Source organism: Camarhynchus parvulus, chromosome 9 (genome assembly GCF_901933205.1).
Source record: "Camarhynchus parvulus chromosome 9, STF_HiC, whole genome shotgun sequence".
Taxonomy (NCBI): domain Eukaryota; kingdom Metazoa; phylum Chordata; class Aves; order Passeriformes; family Thraupidae; genus Camarhynchus; species Camarhynchus parvulus.
In genome coordinates this window covers 23,772,193-23,788,900 of record NC_044579.1, presented here as the reverse complement: position 1 = coordinate 23,788,900, position 16,708 = coordinate 23,772,193, and the positions used below count along the sequence as shown (strand labels likewise).

At 52.1% G+C, this 16,708-nt stretch overlaps 1 protein-coding gene across 1 annotated transcript in view; it reads left to right on the top strand.

Annotated features, from left to right (window-relative positions):
- GPC1 (glypican 1) overlaps positions 1 to 13,374 on the top strand; it is a 207,598-nt gene extending 194,224 nt beyond the window's left edge. Inside the window, exons 5-9 of the mRNA XM_030954227.1 lie at positions 1,965 to 2,095; positions 5,473 to 5,592; positions 6,030 to 6,163; positions 7,287 to 7,462; positions 9,407 to 13,374. Of these exons, the coding sequence (XP_030810087.1) occupies positions 1,965 to 2,095; positions 5,473 to 5,592; positions 6,030 to 6,163; positions 7,287 to 7,462; positions 9,407 to 9,627 (782 nt within the window). The 3' untranslated portion in view covers positions 9,628 to 13,374. The remainder of the gene's footprint in view (positions 1 to 1,964; positions 2,096 to 5,472; positions 5,593 to 6,029; positions 6,164 to 7,286; positions 7,463 to 9,406) is intronic.
- Positions 13,375 to 16,708: the final 3,334 nt, after the last annotated feature.

Genomic DNA, 16,708 nt, shown 5'->3' with positions numbered 1-16,708 from the left:
CAGGGAGGTTTTTTGCACTGGCGAAGCTCTCAGAGCTCCTTGTGCCCACACAACATCGCCCAGCAAGCTCCTCTCTCTTTGTCCCACCGTGCCTGCACAGCTGCAGTGATCTGAGACCTGAGGGAGCCTTGCTGCTTCCCTGGCCTCAGGGAGGGCAGCACCAGAGGACACGGCCTTGGCCTTGGCCTTGTTTTGCCTTGCCTTGGCAGCAAAACTGCCAGCTCAGCCCCAGCTGCAGCCCCCAGGCTGGCTCGGGGTTGGCATTAAGGACAAAAACCCCAGCAAAGTCAAGGAGTGTCACCTGCCTCTCGAGGGACAGACACTGCAGCACGGATGGGGAAGCAGAGCAGGCGCTGCCTGGAGAGGTGCCCAGGCCAGCTGTGCCACAGCTAACGGGAAATGCTCTGTGGGAGCAACTGGGAGCCTGCTGCAAAGGAGGGGAGGAGTTGTCCCTTCCCCAGGGCTTTGGTGGCCCTTTGGCCTTTCTGACCAGAGCCAGCCAGCTGTTCCTGTCACTCTCTCCTGGCAGGGTGACAGCCCCTCCTGAAACACCACTGTACAGCTTTCCTTGATTGACAGGGAAACAATTCCATGTGCATTTTGCATTTATTCTGGCTTCCTCTTCCCAAGAGACACTGTCAAGGGGTGACAGCTAGGAGGAAATTGGAGCTTCATTCAAATTGCAGTTTTACATTTCAGTGTCAGAGGTCACAAACTGATCAAGGATGGGAGCAAATGATGGAGTCAAAGGCAGGAGTTCACTGGTGGTGTCCTTCCTTCACCCTTCTCCAGGCCCTTCTGCGTAGCCAGAGATGATTTTGTTACACTAAAAACAGAGTTACTCTTTCAGTTTGACAAATTAGGGCAGGTCAAATTAAGGGAGATTTTTATAGTAAGTGGTTCAGATATAATTTATCACTGTTTAGGGGTGCAACCTTTGATTTAAATGTTTGTATCTCAAGATCAGTGCCTCTGCAAGGCACTATTTGTCTGAAATATACAGTCTCAAAGATGATACCACAACCCCTGAGTGGCAGCAAAATTAAACTGCAAGCTTTTCAGTGTTAGAGGAGATTTTATTTACCAGAATACAAAAAGTTACCAAAATTTACCTCCTTGTGTTGAGAGCATATAGGCTGTCCTTCCTTCAGACCCAACTGGAGTGCTGAGAATTGTCTCTGGGGGTAGGCAGAGATTGGTAATTCTTTGTTAGCTGTGGGAAATGGATTTATAGAAAATTCTATAGAGTAATCCAACCATCCAAAATCCAGCAGTAAGCCAAGCACAGTCCCAAAGCAGCCACCCAAGCAGGAGCCTGCAGGGCAGGTGGGAGTGCTTGGACAGCAGAGCTTTCCAAGAGGAGCTGAGGCAGCCCTCAGTCTCTCCCTGTCCTGTTTACCAGTTAGCTGTGGGCATACTGGTCTGCTTGTGTACCTGTATAGCCTGAGATCTCCCTGGCTGTTGTCCTTCCAGAGGTGAAGGTGAGAAGAATTACTGCTTTTCTCCCTCCTTCACTGCCACAGAAGCTATTTCCCACATCCACTGTCCCTGGCACCTTATTGACCCCAATTGTCCCACGTTCTCCTGGCTGCAGTGCTTTGCTGAAGACATGCAGTGAGTGAGGAAAGCGAGGCCAAGTATTGATGTTTCCTAATAATTCTGCACCAGTTTTCTGGTCTTCCTTTCTGTATCCCCCAGGGAAATACCGGTTACTTTGGGCGAACACTCTACCCAAAGTGTATTTACCATTTGCAGGAGGTTCCTTTGCCACAGAGAGTGGCTGTACCTACCTAAAGTAGGGAAAGCAAAGTGCACCTGGGCAGTGGTGGAAATGGAGAGGTGTCCCCCAGCAAGGAGACCTGCCAAGGGCCCAGCAGTTTCTCCCACACAGCATGAGCTGATGTTTGCCTTGCTTTGCCCAGAGTGATTGCTTTGCCCAGAGCTGTGCCTGCCTTGCTCTGCAGATTCCCTGATGGGCGTGGCCGATCGCATCGACGGGCCCTACAACGTGGACACTGTCATAGGCACCATCCACATGAGGATTGCTGAAGCCATCTCCAACCTGCAGGAAAACAAGGATTCCATCACAAGCAAGGTAAGAGAGTGTGCCTGGGCCTGCCATCATGTGCCACTGCCAGGACCAGGTGCCCTTTTGTGCTCACTCTTCAGCTGAACTGGAAGAGTGAAAGTGAGCAAATGCCCACTCTTTTAGTGATAAATTACCTTGGTTTCCTACCATCTAACACAGGCAGAGTTGTTTTCTCCACCTTTGCAGGTGCTCCCTGCCACATCCAGCCAGCCTCCTTTGGCTACAGGCACAGGAGGTGGGACTGCATACACAGTGATGAGGGGTGCATGTGCCATTTGCTGTCAGAGCCGTCTGTGCTGAAGAGTTTTGAGCTGTTTTGGCTGAGCTGAGGCATTTACACAAAGTGCACAGTCCCCAATGACAGGAGGCAGCTGCTTTAACCTGCCCCGAGGGGATCTTCTGCAGTGGAAACACTGGGCTATCAGGTTGTGCCAGGGGACAGAGCTGCAATCTGGCAGTCCATCTGGAGAGTACAAACCAGGCTCTCCTGAGGCTCACCTGTCTCCCAAGAAGTATGCATCATGAAGATCTCTTCTGTTGGTCTTCTATTTTTAGTATATTTATCCACTTAACCACAGTCACCTCTGTAGCTGCAGGTGAGAGAAGCTTTGGGAACAAAAGCAGCCCTCCAGGGCTCCTGCCTTCTGCCCTGACACTCCCCAGGTCCTGCAGCTATCCCACAGTCAGGGCAGAGATGCAGATGAAAGAAATGAGACAGGTCCTAACTGGGTTTTGGAGAAGGGAAGGGCCAGAGGTGTTGCTTGGCAAACAGGAATTCACTGGCACACATCAAAGCACTAACAGCAGAGTGCATCCAAGTGCTGGGTTAGGTTTCTTTTCTGACATGAAAGGCAATGTTCTTTCTTCCCTCATTAGGTGAGACTGAGGCTTTCCACATAAAAGCAAATCCATGGTGTGGGAAAACATAGCATCATCTGCAAAGAAAGGTGTTTCCAAGGGGAATACAGTAAATCTGGTGACATGAAAGGGGCTAAACAGTCTCACTGGTGTTTGATTGGAGCAACCAAACATGATTGATAAGCTCCTCAGTATGACCTGGTGACCAGGAGCAGGAGCAGTCTGCTGGTGGCACAGCTAGCAGAGAGCAGGAGCTGCCAAGCTCTGTGCTCTGGTTTTGAGCATGGCAGAGCCATCAGATGAAGGATGCTCTGGTCAGCTGAGTTCAGTCCTGGCCATCTCAGAGCCAAGGCCATGACCCAGGCCAAGGGCACTGCTGTTAAGGTGAACCTCCCAGTCTGAGCAGTCAGGAGGCATCTGGCAGCCGCTCTCCCACCATCAGAGGCTGTCCCTGCAGCCCCTGGGAGTGGCAGGTCACAACCCCCAGGTCCCTGCTTGCCTCCTGCACACCCCACTCACACAGCCAGACCAGGTCTCCTCACTGGTTCCATCCCAGGTTTCCCATGGCAGTCTCCTTCCATAAAACAATTTATTCACAGCACAGTAACACAAAAAAACCTTGAGCTGGTGTCTCTGAGGCCAGCAAAGGAACCCCTGGGCTTTTATCCCCTCACAGTCCAAGCATGCAGAAGTCTCCCCTGGCTCTCTCAGTGCCTGGTCACCTGGCTGGTGCCACAGGTCCTGTGCCCTTTGTTATGCCAAGGGTGGGCAGTTCACAGCCTCTGGCTCCTGCAGCTGCACCTGCACAGAGTGCACTCCTCCCCACAGAATGCCTCCTTTGAGAGGAGCCAGGAGTGGCCCTTGCCCCGGTGCCACCCTGTCACAGGCTGTCCTGGGATCTGGGTAAAGCTCTAAAGAAGCACTTGTGGTACTGAGCCTTCTGGGGCAGCATGGAGCCCTCTCCCTGCTTCCTCACACTCCCCTTTCTCCCTGTGGCTCTCATGCTGGATTTCAGGCAGCAGGAGCTGTCAGAGGCTGCAGACACCTATTTGCTCTCATTATTCAGGGACTGTTGGCCCCTCAGTCTGCTGGAGTTGTGTTTTCTCCAGCAGCAGTTTGCATTTCTCACCTGAAGCACTTAGAATGGCAAGAGGTTCACCTTGGTACCACACTGTGCTAGAGCTGCCCCTGTCCTGGACACCTCCCCAGACTTTTGTCTCCTAGGAAGGGGCCAGCAAGATACAGCAGTGAAACCAAGGTTTTGTTGTGGTAGAACCAAGTTGAAAATGCTCTCCATGCACTTTTCAGGGTGGGTTTTTTTGCACAGAGCTAATGAGACTGATGAACAAACAAACTGGCTTGGTGCTGAACTGCTGCAGTCATCAGATCCATCTGGCCAGCAGGACAGGGCACCCCAGGAGGGCCTTTGGAGGCTGAGTGTCCCTCAGACGCACGGACAGGGCTCCTGGCCGGGTTGGCACTTGGCTGTCAGAATGCCCGAGCCAGCGCGTTCAGCAGGTGGCACGAGCTGTGTCAGCAGAGCTCTGCCTGGCCCTGCCTCCTCTGCTTCAAGGGGACACCAGGCAAGTTTATCAACAGCTTCTGACAGCACTCTGGCACCACAACAAGGTTGGAGCCCTCTTTTCAAATCAGGTGGCTTCCTTTGTAAAGGCTGGCACGTCCTGACTCAGACTGACAGTGACAGGTCCCTCCTGAGCTCTGGTGCTTTGTCCAGCCTGGCCCTGTGAGCTCTCCTGCCACCAGTGAGGCTCAGCTGCCCAGCCCTGGTGATGTGCAGCTGCCTGGACTGCTGATGCAGAGGCTGGGAGAAGCAGGAGTTTCCAGGACACCTTCATGTCACCCTAGAGGCCAGGTATGAGGGTTTGGACCTTCCAAGTGCTTCTGCTGCCCTCTGGCTACAAAGCCCACCCAGGCAGGTAGTTAGGATGATAGGAGGTACCTGAAGAGAACAGATAAATCAGCTCTGCTGCCTCATTTGTCCCTGAAACATCCAACCTGACAGACTGTGGCACATCTGCTGTCCTGGCAGTGCCCTGTTGGAGGCACACTGATTTCCCAAGAGGGGATGTTGATTGTAGGAGTCATGGGGATAGTCCCACATCAGTCTGTTGTCCATCAGTGAAGCTCCCATGCTCTGTAGTCTTGAAGCCCATACCACTGATGCAATGAGTGTGAGCAACTCCCATCTTTTTCTTCCCAGGATTTTATTTTCCAGTCATAAGAAGAACCGATAAAATTGCTATAAATAATTTAATATCAATATTGGCAGCTCATCCAAAAACATGTGTTACTGCTGAATATTTTGCTTGATAGTGGTAACCAAAACCAGTTACAATGTGCTGAAAACACATCTGGCACTAGAAACTAAGCCAGAATCTCTGAGAATCTTGGCAATAGGAAGGATAAATATACTTAAGAAGGAAAAAAACCCATAGCTGTGTAGTATTAAATAATTAAAGGAATGGCATCAGAACATGGGATAGAGAGTTTGGTTTGTTTTTCAGGTATTCCAAGGCTGTGGAAATCCCAAAATCAACACAAAAGGCTCCAGTAGTGAGGACAAGAAGAGACGGGGGAAGGTGACATTGGAAGCCAAGTCCTCTGCCCAGGCCCTGGAGATGCTGGTGGGTTTGAGCCTGGTCCTGCAGGCCAGGTCACACCGTGCTGGGGTGCTGGAGATCAGATCATCAGGGGCTGCTGTAACCCAGCACACCTGCTCTTCTTGCCTTTGCAGGGTTGGGTCTAATAACCAATAGATAACCAATTTGCTGATAACCAATTTCCCAGGGATTTGGTGCCAGACTTACCTGAAGAGGCCCCTGGTCTGATGGTCTTCTCCTGGTTGGTCTTGTGGTACTGGAGCGGTGCTTGGCATGTAACCTTTAGCCTTGGGCACTTGGGTTGATGATTGGTCTTTAGGGGAAGGTTGATGATACATCCTATTTTGCATAAAAACAGATTTTGTGATGGTAAAACAAAAAATATGCAGAATCCCTATACTTTCCTCTGCCCTGGGGCACCCCAGAGCTCTTGTGGACCTGAGCATCCCCTTTGCTTACAGGTTTTAGATGCCAAAGGGAATCTGACAGCTCTCAAGACGTACTGGATCACCCTGCCCAGCAGCCTGTGCAGCAAAAAAGTAATGGCCAGCTCGGTGTCGGATGACAAATGTTGGAATGGGATGACCAAGGGCAGGTATGGAGTGGCTCACAGTGCCAGGAGCACCAACCTGGGCTAGAGGAAGGGTTTGAAAAGGCACTTACACATCATCACCACAGCCAGCCCTGCTTGTTCAGAGTGAGCAGTCTGTGCCTGTCCATAGAAAGGCTGCATTTCTGAAAATCCCGTACCTGGGAATGGCAAGCCTGCTGTCATTTTGCTGTGTGTTGAGGGTTAAGCACTGAAATGCACTCACCAGGAAGTAACTGTGCAGTTTTCTACCAAGGAAGCAGTTCTGCAATTCCACATGCACTCAGAAGGCAGCAGGGCTGGATTTACCACCCAAGCTCCAGAGCTGCTGCAGAGAATTGCATACACATCCCTCTATCCATACCTGCTCTGAAATGCTGCTCCCTCTGAGGGGGGACACCTGGGTGACATCCAACAGCTGCAGAAACAGTTCCAACCCAGCCAAGGTTAAAGGATGGCTGAGGGGAGATTGGCAGCTGCTGGACATGCACCTTTCTCCTCTTCTCTCTGCAGTCCTCTTGGGCTTGGCTTTGCCAGCCTGAAGTCAACACCTTCAGTTCTTCCATATTTCACACTGTTGCCAGCAGTGTCCCAGATCTGCAGGAGCAGGAGGACCAGGGCACTGTGGAAGGCAGCAGTGCAGCTCTGGTTGACAGCTCCCAGCTAATTAAGCTTCCCTGGGAGCCAGTCTGGTCAAACTGGGCTGGGGCCATTCAGTGGTCCCAGGGGGTCAGTCTCCACAGGGTTTAACCAAGCAGGGATTTAAATGCTCCTCAGCCTCCCATATGGACAGAGATGTTCCATATGTCACTGTGGGCCCATTGGTACCAGCCTGAGAGCAAGCCCTGTGCCTTTCCTGCAGGAAATCCCTCCCCATGCTGGGACAGGGGTGCTGCCCTGCCCAGCCACCTCCTGCAAGCTGAGACCCCTCTGCTGGGGTCTGGCCATGGCAGCATGGCTCAGCCATCCAGAGAGCTGGGCTGTCCAGCAAACACCAGCTGCAGGGCCTGTTCCAGAAGTGGCACTGCCTGCAGCCTCTCTGGGGTTCACAGAGCCTGGCTTATCCCTGGTGTCTGTAGGAAGAGCTGAGCTGGGGGCAGACATCTAAACCTTCTGCCTTCCTTCCCAGTTACCTGCCCGAGGTGATGGGGGATGGCCTGGCTAACCAGATTAACAACCCAGAGGTGGAGGTGGACATCACCAAGCCAGACATGACCATCCGCCAGCAAATCATGCAGCTCAAGATCATGACAAACCGCCTGGGCAACGCCAACATCGGCAACGATGTGGATTTCCAGGACACCAGTGAGTGCAGCACAACCACAGAGGTTCAAGGGGGGTCAGGGGGGCCAAGCACTCCTGCAGCCTGCACAGGTGTCCCTGCAGATGCTGCTGCTGGGCCTAGGGGCAGGGAGGGGCTGTGGCAGCCTGGCTTTTGGCTTGGGGCTGCTGAGGGGCTGCTTGAGTGCAGACAACTTGTGGGGTGGCTGGAGGCTGAGCTGCTCCCAGTGCTTTACTGAAGCCTGCAGGGCTGTCTCCAGTCCCAGCCCTGCTGACAGGGCCATTGCTCCTGTCTGCTCCAGAGTTTCCAGCTGCTGCAGCAACAGGTGACTGAAGCCAGCAGGAGGTCAGATGTGGGCTTGTATCCTACCTTGGGGGATGCAGAGAGGAGGGGGTGGCCAGGGTAGGGCTGCTGGCCAGAGCTCCCCAGGGTTGCAGCAAGGGGAGGGCCGTGCCCACCATAAGGAAAGCAGTGTGTGGAGTGTGTGCTCACCCCACACTGTCTCTGCCATAAGAAAACCAGTGTGTGCAGTGTATGCTCACCCCATGTCTGTCTCTGCCATAAGAAAAGCAGTGTGTGTGCAGTGTGTGCAGTGTGTGTGCAGTGTGTGTGCAGTGTGTGCAGTGTGTGTGCAGTGTGTGTGCAGTGTGTGTGTGCTGTGTGTGTAGTGTGTGCAGTGTGTGTGCAGTGTGTGTGCTGTGTGTGCAGTGTGTGTGCTGTGTGTGTGCAGTGTGTGCAATGTGTGTGCAGTGTGTGTGCAGTGTGTGTGCAGTGTGTGCAGTGTGTGTGCAGTGTGTGTGCTGTGTGTGCTGTGTGTGCAGTGTGTGTCAGTGTGTGTGCAGTGTGTGCGGTGTGTGTAGTGTGTGCAGTGTGTGTGCAGTGTGTGCAGTGTGTGTGCAGTGTGTGTGCAGTGTGTGTGCTGTGTGTGTGTAGTGTGTGCAGTGTGTGTGCAGTGTGTGTGCAGTGTGTGTGCAGTGTGTGTGCTGTGTGTGTGCAGTGTGTGTGCAGTGTGTGCAGTGTGTGTGCAGTGTGTGTGTGCTGTGTGTGCGTGTGTGTGCTGTGTGTGTAGTGTGTGCAGTGTGTGTGCTGTGTGCGCAGTGTGTGTGTGTGTGCTGTGTGTGTGCAGTGTGTGTGCAGTGTGTGTGCAGTGTGTGCAGTGTGTGTGCAGTGTGTGCAGTGTGTGTGCTGTGTGTGCAATGTGTGTGCAGTGTGTGCGCGTGTGTGTGCAGTGTGTGCAGTGTGTGTGCAGTGTGTGTGCAGTGTGTGTGCAGTGTGTGCAGTGTGTGTGCAGTGTGTGTGCAGTGTGTGCAGTGTGTGTGTAGTGTGTGCAGTGTGTGTGCAGTGTGTGTGCAGTGTGTGTGTGTGTGTGTGTGTGCGTGTGTGTGTGCTGTGTGTGTAGTGTGTGCAGTGTGTGTGCAGTGTGTGTGCAGTGTGTGTGCAGTGTGTGCTGTGTGTGTGCAGTGTGTGCAGTGTGTGTGCAGTGTGTGTGCTGTGTGTGCAGTGTGTGTGTGTGCAGTGTGTGTGCAGTGTGTGTGCAGTGTGTGTGCAGTGTGTGTGCAGTGTGTGTGCTGTGTGTGTGTGTGTGTGTGTGTGTGTGTGTGTGTGTGTGCAGTGTGTGTGCAGTGTGTGTGCAGTGTGTGTGCTGTGTGTGTGCGTGTGTGCAGTGTGTGTGCAGTGTGTGTGCTGTGTGTGTGCAGTGTGTGCTGTGTGTGTGCAGTGTGTGCAGTGTGTGTGCAGTGTGTGTGCTGTGTGTGCGCAGTGTGTGTGCTGTGTGTGCAGTGTGTGTGCAGTGTGTGTGCTGTGTGCGCAGTGTGTGTGCTGTGTGTGTAGTGTGTGCAGTGTGTGTGCGCAGTGTGTGTGCAGTGTGTGTGCAGTGTGTGTGCAGTGTGTGTGCAGTGTGTGTGCAGTGTGTGCAGTATGTGTGCAGTGTGTGCAGTGTGTGCTCACCCCACGCTGTCTCCGCACAGGTGACGACATGAGCGGCTCCGGGAGCGGGGACAGCTGTCCTGATGACGTCTGTGGCAAAAGACTTTCTAAGAGCCCCAGCACCAGGCAGCCAGAAACACACGCAATTCCTAAGCAGTCTGGACACGGTGTCAGTGGGGCCAGCAGCAGATCTTTGCCTTCTGCCTCCCTCCTCCTCCTCGTCTCGGTGGCTGTCATCGCCCCGCAGCACTTGTGGCGGTAACTCACTGGCACAGCCAGGACACAGACTGCGGCTGAGGGCTTCACTTTGCCAAAACCAACCAACCAACCAACAACCAACCAACCAAAGGACATATTTAATTCACCTTGGCAAAAAAAAAAAAAAAAAAAAAAAGGAGGAGAAAAAGGTTTTCAGAAGGTTTCAGTTGTTTGCTATTTCTGGCAGTGCTCGAGCTGTTTTCTTCTTTCTAGGTCTTTCCCCAGTGCTGGGCCCTTCTCTCCATACCTCATTGTTTTATTTTTGTTATTGCCACAGACTGGCTCTTGGGGCTGGAACCAGCCTTTGCAGAGGGCTCCCGGGGCACTGGGCCGAGCCCTCCAGGGCAGCTGTGCTGCTGCCTCAGTGGAATATGCAATTATGCAATTGCCCTGCCCCTGTCCCTCCAGTGCCGCGGGCAGCGCCGGGATCCTCGGCACGGCCCCCGTGCTGCATCAGGGGCTCTCTGGGTTCTTCCTCTGTGCTTCCTAGCTGGGCAGAGATGGCCCTTCACCTCCAGTGGGTTTGTAGGAGCGTGAGCAGGTTTGGTGGGTTGAACTGAACGAGTTTGGCAGTGGCTGTTGGACCCAAAAATGCAGAACTCGCTTTTCTTTGGAAAGGTCACAAGTGGGTTTCTTGACTAGAGCTCGTAGCTGAGGACAATTTGAAATGTAGGTTTCCTACATCTACGTGACTGGGAGTGAGTGGTAGGGGTTGGGGTTTGGGGTACTTTTTCTTTGCATGCTAGTTGGAAAGCCATTTTTTACCCAAGTAACAATGGTCCAATTTGTACCTGCAGTGCAGTACCATTGTAGGTAACAGAGAGATGCAAATGTGCACAGTGGGATTCTCTGTGTGACAGTTGTGCTGCCTCCTCCTTCTCTGGCCCCAGCCATAGACAGGAATCCAGGTTTTTTCTTGGTAATAAGAGAGACCAGGGACATTTTACTAACTGGAGCTTTGGGACTGCTTGTGCCCCTTAAGCAGCTGCCTTAGGGCAGAGAGGGGCTGGTGGGGACCACCATGGGCCCTACCCAGGGCACTGGCTCAGGGGGAATGTGAGAAAAGGAAACATTTTGTTTGGGATTTCTTTTTATCTTTGGTGTTTGTTTCAGTTGTACTGTAGGTTTTTAATGGATTCCCACTTTCCCTGTTCCTTTCCCATCATCCAGTTCACCTTCCCTAACCCTGCAGGCACAGGCTGAGCCAGCAGCTCATACACCCCTGGCAGCTCTGTTTGGGCTCAGGGCAGGGCCAGGCTCATCCTTTGCTGCCCTGTCTCACCACTCACCAGCCTTTGGGTGATGTGGGCAGCTGCCCTAACCCCAAATTGCTCAGTGGGGTGGGCTCTGGGCCAGGTTTGAGACTGGGGGTGGTGAGTGAAGTTATAAATGTCCTCATGTAGCTGTAGGAGTGTCTGTGCTTGTTAGGGTTGTGTGTTTGGGGCTTCCAGAGGCTTCTGTGCCTGATGAGCAGCAAGGCTGGGCTGGAGCCAGAGGTGTAGCAGATGCTGGGTACAGCACAGTCCCTGTGACTGCCTGGGCCAGCAGCACACAGGCTGGGTTTGAGCTTCACACAGGTTTGTACTGGGGTGAGAGGGAGGGCAGAGCTGGGCTGTCTCTTGCTTTTGCACAGCATTTGAGCATTTCTGCTCTGTCTTGCCAGAGGAGATGTGCCTTTGGGCTGAGCAAACATTATGGGTTTGGGGTTTGGCTGTTTTCTAAGAAAGGGGAAAAAAATTTAACATGCAGTTTTCTGAAGTGTGCAATTTAAGGAAAGATGAGGACATGAGCAAGGTAATGCTGAAAGCCCATTCATTTCCTGCCCTCCCTGGGGCACAGTGGTGGCACTGAGGGTGCCTCAGACTAGGCAGAGATTTTAGGCCAGCTTTGACCAGCCTCTCCAAGTCACAGTGATTAATGTCACTGACTGTGCATCCTTTCTGCCTTGGCCTCACCTTCCTGAAAGGCAAAAATCACCTGACCTGATCTGGTTGGGTGTCAGAAATGAACACGGTGCTGGACAATGGCTGAGGGACAGACAGTGCCACTACACCCATCAGAGCCCTGGAGAGGATAAATGTAAGCAGTGGTTTTGTCTAGGTTTATTTACTCCTAGACATATGACAAATTCACATGATTTTTACTGCTCTAAAGAGTTCCTAACTTTTCTTTTTAACTTTTTAAATCAGAATTGCAAATACAAATATAACCTTCAGTTACAACAACCCCCACAACCAATTCTGCAGAAGCTTTACATCCAAAGGGAAAAAAAAAAGCTGGGGGAGGGAGGAAAAATTAAAACATTGTATCCTCATCAAAACACAGCTGGGTTGGGGTTTTAACACATGGATGCTGAGGTCAGTGGTTTGCTGTGCAGAATGGGAGCTTGAAAGTCACTTCCATTTCTGTGCAATTACTTTTTGCTGTCTGCCTGTTATCCTCAAAAGCTTCTTATGGCCCCCTCCACATCTTAAATGTGAAGCCAGGAATTTACTGATTATCCAGTTAGTATTTTAACAATTTAATAGCCCCAACTAGTGGTTCTGTTAAAAGATAAAAAACTGATAGTGCAAATTAATAAGGCAAAGCCTCGAAGAAACAGTAAAATCTGTCATGCAGGGGAAACCCTTCCTGAAGCCTTCACCTCTGGGCTGGGTTGAGCCACATCCCTCCTGCCCCTGAGGGTGGCAGCTGCCCCCGTCCAGGAGCCAGGCCAGGTGAGCCAGGAGAGCAGCCTGAGCTGGGGGCAGTGCAGGGGCTCGGCCCCTCTGTGCCCAGCAGTGCTCAGTGCTGGCCCTGTGTCCTCTGGGGTTCATTTTTACATCTGCCCCTGGTCAGCCTACACTGCTGCTTTTTGTTGCTCCCTGGTTACTCAGTTTTTCTGTTCTCCCTTGCCCTGAAGTTGTTTCCCCAGCTGCTGCCATTAAGTGCCCTGGGGTTTTTTGGCTGTGCCACCTTCCCCAGGAGAAAGCCCCCCGGATATCAACTCCAAACTAAAGCAAACTGAAATTACTGCTGACTAAACTACCACTGGTGTGGCTGAACAAGCTGAGATGAACCCAGGTCCAGACAAGTCCCAAGCCTGTGGTTGGGCTGATGCAGAACCTGGGGCCTTTCAGTGCTCATAAATGACATTTCCTGGGCTCCTGCCTGCTGGAAAACACTGTGACACCTCCCCGTGGCTGCTCTGGGCTGGCTGCATGAGGGGATCTCTGAGGAACTGGGCTGGCTGGGGAGAAACATCTGCTTCCATGCTGTTGAGATGGTGATCCATCGTGTTCTGGTGTGAAAAGGCCTCACACTTGGCAGGTGTATGGAGGGGGTAGTGGTGTAGGAAAAATATATACAAAGGCCCAATCCCTGGGAAGGGGAGAACCATAAATGGTGGATTTCCAAGTGTCTCTGTCTTTCAGCCTGCTCTTTGTGCCATAACGTGTATGTTTTAAACAATGGTGAGGGTCTCAAAAGGCTTTGAGAGCACAGCTACTTCTCATTTACAGATGACAAGCTGCCTGTTGTTTTCTGGTGGGCTTGGTAGGGGCTAAGGTATAGCAGAATATCTAAAGTCCACCTTTGCTTTAAACAGATGCATTTCTATCTGCAGGAGTAAGAATTATTTCACTTATCAGCATAGCTGGACAGTTATCTATTTCTTTCTGTTACCAAGGTACTTGTAACTCTCTTGCACTGTTTATCTAAAGTTGAAATATGTTCTTTGAATCCTTGTATAAATAAAAAGGCTGGAGACAAATCTGTATTTACAGGGCAATTTTTTCTTCTCCATTTAAGCCAAGTCTGGCTTTTTCTTTCTTTTTCACTTGTTAAGGCACAGATAAAGGCCAGGTCAGGAGCCCTGAGGAATGAAACCGTGTTTCAGGCACGGGTGTATAATGGGCTGATGGCAGTGTTGGCAGCAGGGATTTTCCTGCATTCCTGCACCATTCAGAGGAGCAGCTGCTGGGTTCTGTGGATGTGTGTTCATGGGAACAAGGTGAGCCTGGCTTGAGCGACCAAAGCAAGGATCCTAAGTTGTTTCTTTCTCATCTAGAAGCACAGAAAGTCATGGCATAACAGTGCAAAAAATCAGAAATGCCCTTGGTATTGGTCATTACAAGGTGGTGTGGTAATTACAGACCATGGCTTTGCACCAGTGCAGTTGTTGGACAGCTCACAGCAAGCAGAGCAGCAAGAGGGATGTGTGATCTCCAGCACTTGAGACTGGACTGGTGCAGCAGAAAGGTTTGTGCTTCAGCTCCATGCACTTCCAGAAGAGGGGGAATGCAGCTGTCAAGGTGAGGTGTTGGAAGCTGCTCATGAAATGTCTGAGAGACTTGGTAACTGAAAACTGCTAAAAGTGTATCCTGCCTGGAAGCAAATATCAGCTACATTTAATAAACTGACTGATACCCTTGAGTGAGTAGCTATTTATTTAGGTTCCTCTCCTGCAGCTACAGCTATTTGCACCACATCCACACATTTATATAAATACAGACAAGTGCAAAAATACTGGTCCTTCCTTGGAGAAGTTTTGTGCACACCAGTTGCCTGCTTTGCCTCCTCAGTGTCTAATTATGATCTGAAATAACAGCCTCTTCTGGCTTGGTGTTTACTGAAGGTGTCTGAAAGCATTTCTGCAGTCCATAATGTCACTGAACGCTGCGTTTTTGCAAATTCACTGCTGAGAGCTTGCAGGAGGTGGAGGGTGTGGTACAAGCCCAGCTCCCCCTCAGCTGCAGCCTCACATCACTGCTTCCCTAGGCATGGAAGGCTCCAAGGGCTGCAGGAGCAGCCCAGCACATCCTGGGAGCTCAGCGAGGCAGTGGGGGCCGGCACTTTGCAGGTGCATGGCAGGACAGGAGACAGCCATGGTGCCTGGGGCTGCTGGCACCGTACCCTGACTGGCAGGGCCACCAAGGCCAGGAATACCCCAGTAAAATCTGGACTGAGGCATCAGACCCTTTCTAACGAGGGGTGAGGCTCTTACCCTGCAGTTCAACATCTTCTTACAGAGGCAGCAACTGGCTTCACTGCCAGAAGATGGCATTTGTGTTTAATTAATAAATTACTCTGTGTGGTGACAACTGCCCTGTTCTCAGCTCCTCCTCTGCACAGAGACACGGTGCAGGGAGGGCTGTGGGAAGGGCCCACCTTTGTGGCATGAATGACCATTCTGAAGTGAGCTGCAGGCAGGCAGCCACTAAACATCCACAGCCTCAGAGAGAGGGAGCTCAGGTGCTGCCCCAGTGGAGCAAAAGTGACAAGAAAGGTGCCCTGAGATGGTGTCACATGGGTAACACCTGGATCAATGCTGGGATGAGCTGCAGGAACTGGTAAACAAGTAACTCCTGCCAGGCTTGTCTGGGGGATCCCAGAGCCATCTGATGGGCTACTGCCACCCACACACATCAGTGAGGGTTCATGGCACGGCAAGTGTGATGCCAAGGGAAATCAAGATTATGGTTTTGGTGTGAACTGGAGTGTGCCCATAAAGCACCACCAGGGACTCTGCAGGGTCCCAGGAAAGCTCACTGATGAGTGCAGGCAGAAGGGTGAGCCTCTGTCAGAGGAAGGCAGGGCAGCAGCTCTTTCCCACAGTGTGGGGCAGTGACGTGTGCCTGTCCCACAGGGGAGTCCGTGGCAGTGATTGCAGAGAGGCTCCTGGCCTGGCTGCCCCCATCATGGCCTGGCAATAAGGGCTGTGCCATGGAAATGCTAAGTTGGGCAAGAGCCACTGCCAGGGAAGGCCCAAAATCCCTGTAAAGAGTGGCTGTGGAGGAATCCAGGAGCTCTCCCCATGCTGCTGGGGTGGGCTGCATCAGAGGTCTCCTGTTGAGCTTTCTCCTTTCCAGCCTGAACCGAGCCTCCTGGGGCCCTGCAGCTGCCACATGCCCTGAGCACAGGAAGCAAGGGGGCAGGTGAATCAGCCTTCATGTGCTGGGTAACAGGAGGGGACAGCATGCTCTCGTGCTTATGTGAGGGAGCCAACTCCTTTGGCCCCAGAGCCAACATCTCACTGACTGGCTGCTGTTGACACAAATGATGGCAGGTGTGTGGCAGGTCCAGTTCTCCTTCCTCCATGGTCAAATAAAAGCTCATCCTTGTACCTCACTTCTCATTCCTTAATGGGTGGCATTGCACTTCACACCAGTCTGTGCTCAGCTGCTGCAACAGTACAGGTTCATTTTTGTGTCAGGTTCACTTTTGTATCAGTCAAATGCTCCTGTCTGGCCTGAAAGCAAAGGGTTGAAGCAGCTCAGCCTCCAGGAAGCAGCTGGCACCTGTGACCAGCCCTGCAGCAGCTGCCCACACTGGCCAAGGTGACCTTCACCTGGCTGGGCTTGGCCATCCCCACCCATCCTGTGCAGTTCAAACCCACAGCAGCACACTCAGGGGCAAGATGCTCTCTGCCCCTGCAGCACACCAGCAATTCTACTGAAGTCCAGAAAGATTAGCACTATGCTATCTGGCCAGCCTAGTAAATCATCTTCTGGGCACTCAAAAGATGCTTTTGTTGTAGGAAAGGGGCACTGAGATGCTCTGGAAAATCACAGAATCAATCACAGAATATGCTGAGTTGGAAGGGCCCACAAGGATCATGGAGTCCAAGTCCTGATGCTGCACAGAACATCCCCAAGAGGCACACCATGTGCCCAAGAGTACTGTTCAAACACTCCTTGAGCTCTCTCAGGCTTGGTGCTGTGTCCACTGCCCCGAGGAGCCTGTTCCAGTGCCCAACTGGATCTTCTCTGGGTGAAGAACCTTCTAATATCCAACCTAAACCCACCCTGACACAACTTCAGCATTGCATCATTTGCACCAACAGCACGGCCCGCAGCAGCAGCAGCATTCCCGAGCGGAACACGGCCGGTATGAGCAGCAGCAGCAGCAGCAGCAGCAGCATTATTCCCGTGCAGAACATGGCAGGTAAGCAGCAGCAGCAGCATTCCCGGCAGCAATGCAGCAGCAGCAGCAGCGTCCCGTAGCAGACTGCTCTGGTGGCAGCAGCAGCACACTTCCGACAAACATGGCAAGCAGCAGCATTCCGGCAGTTCTGCTTTCAGTGTACAAATCCACTGCCTTTACAA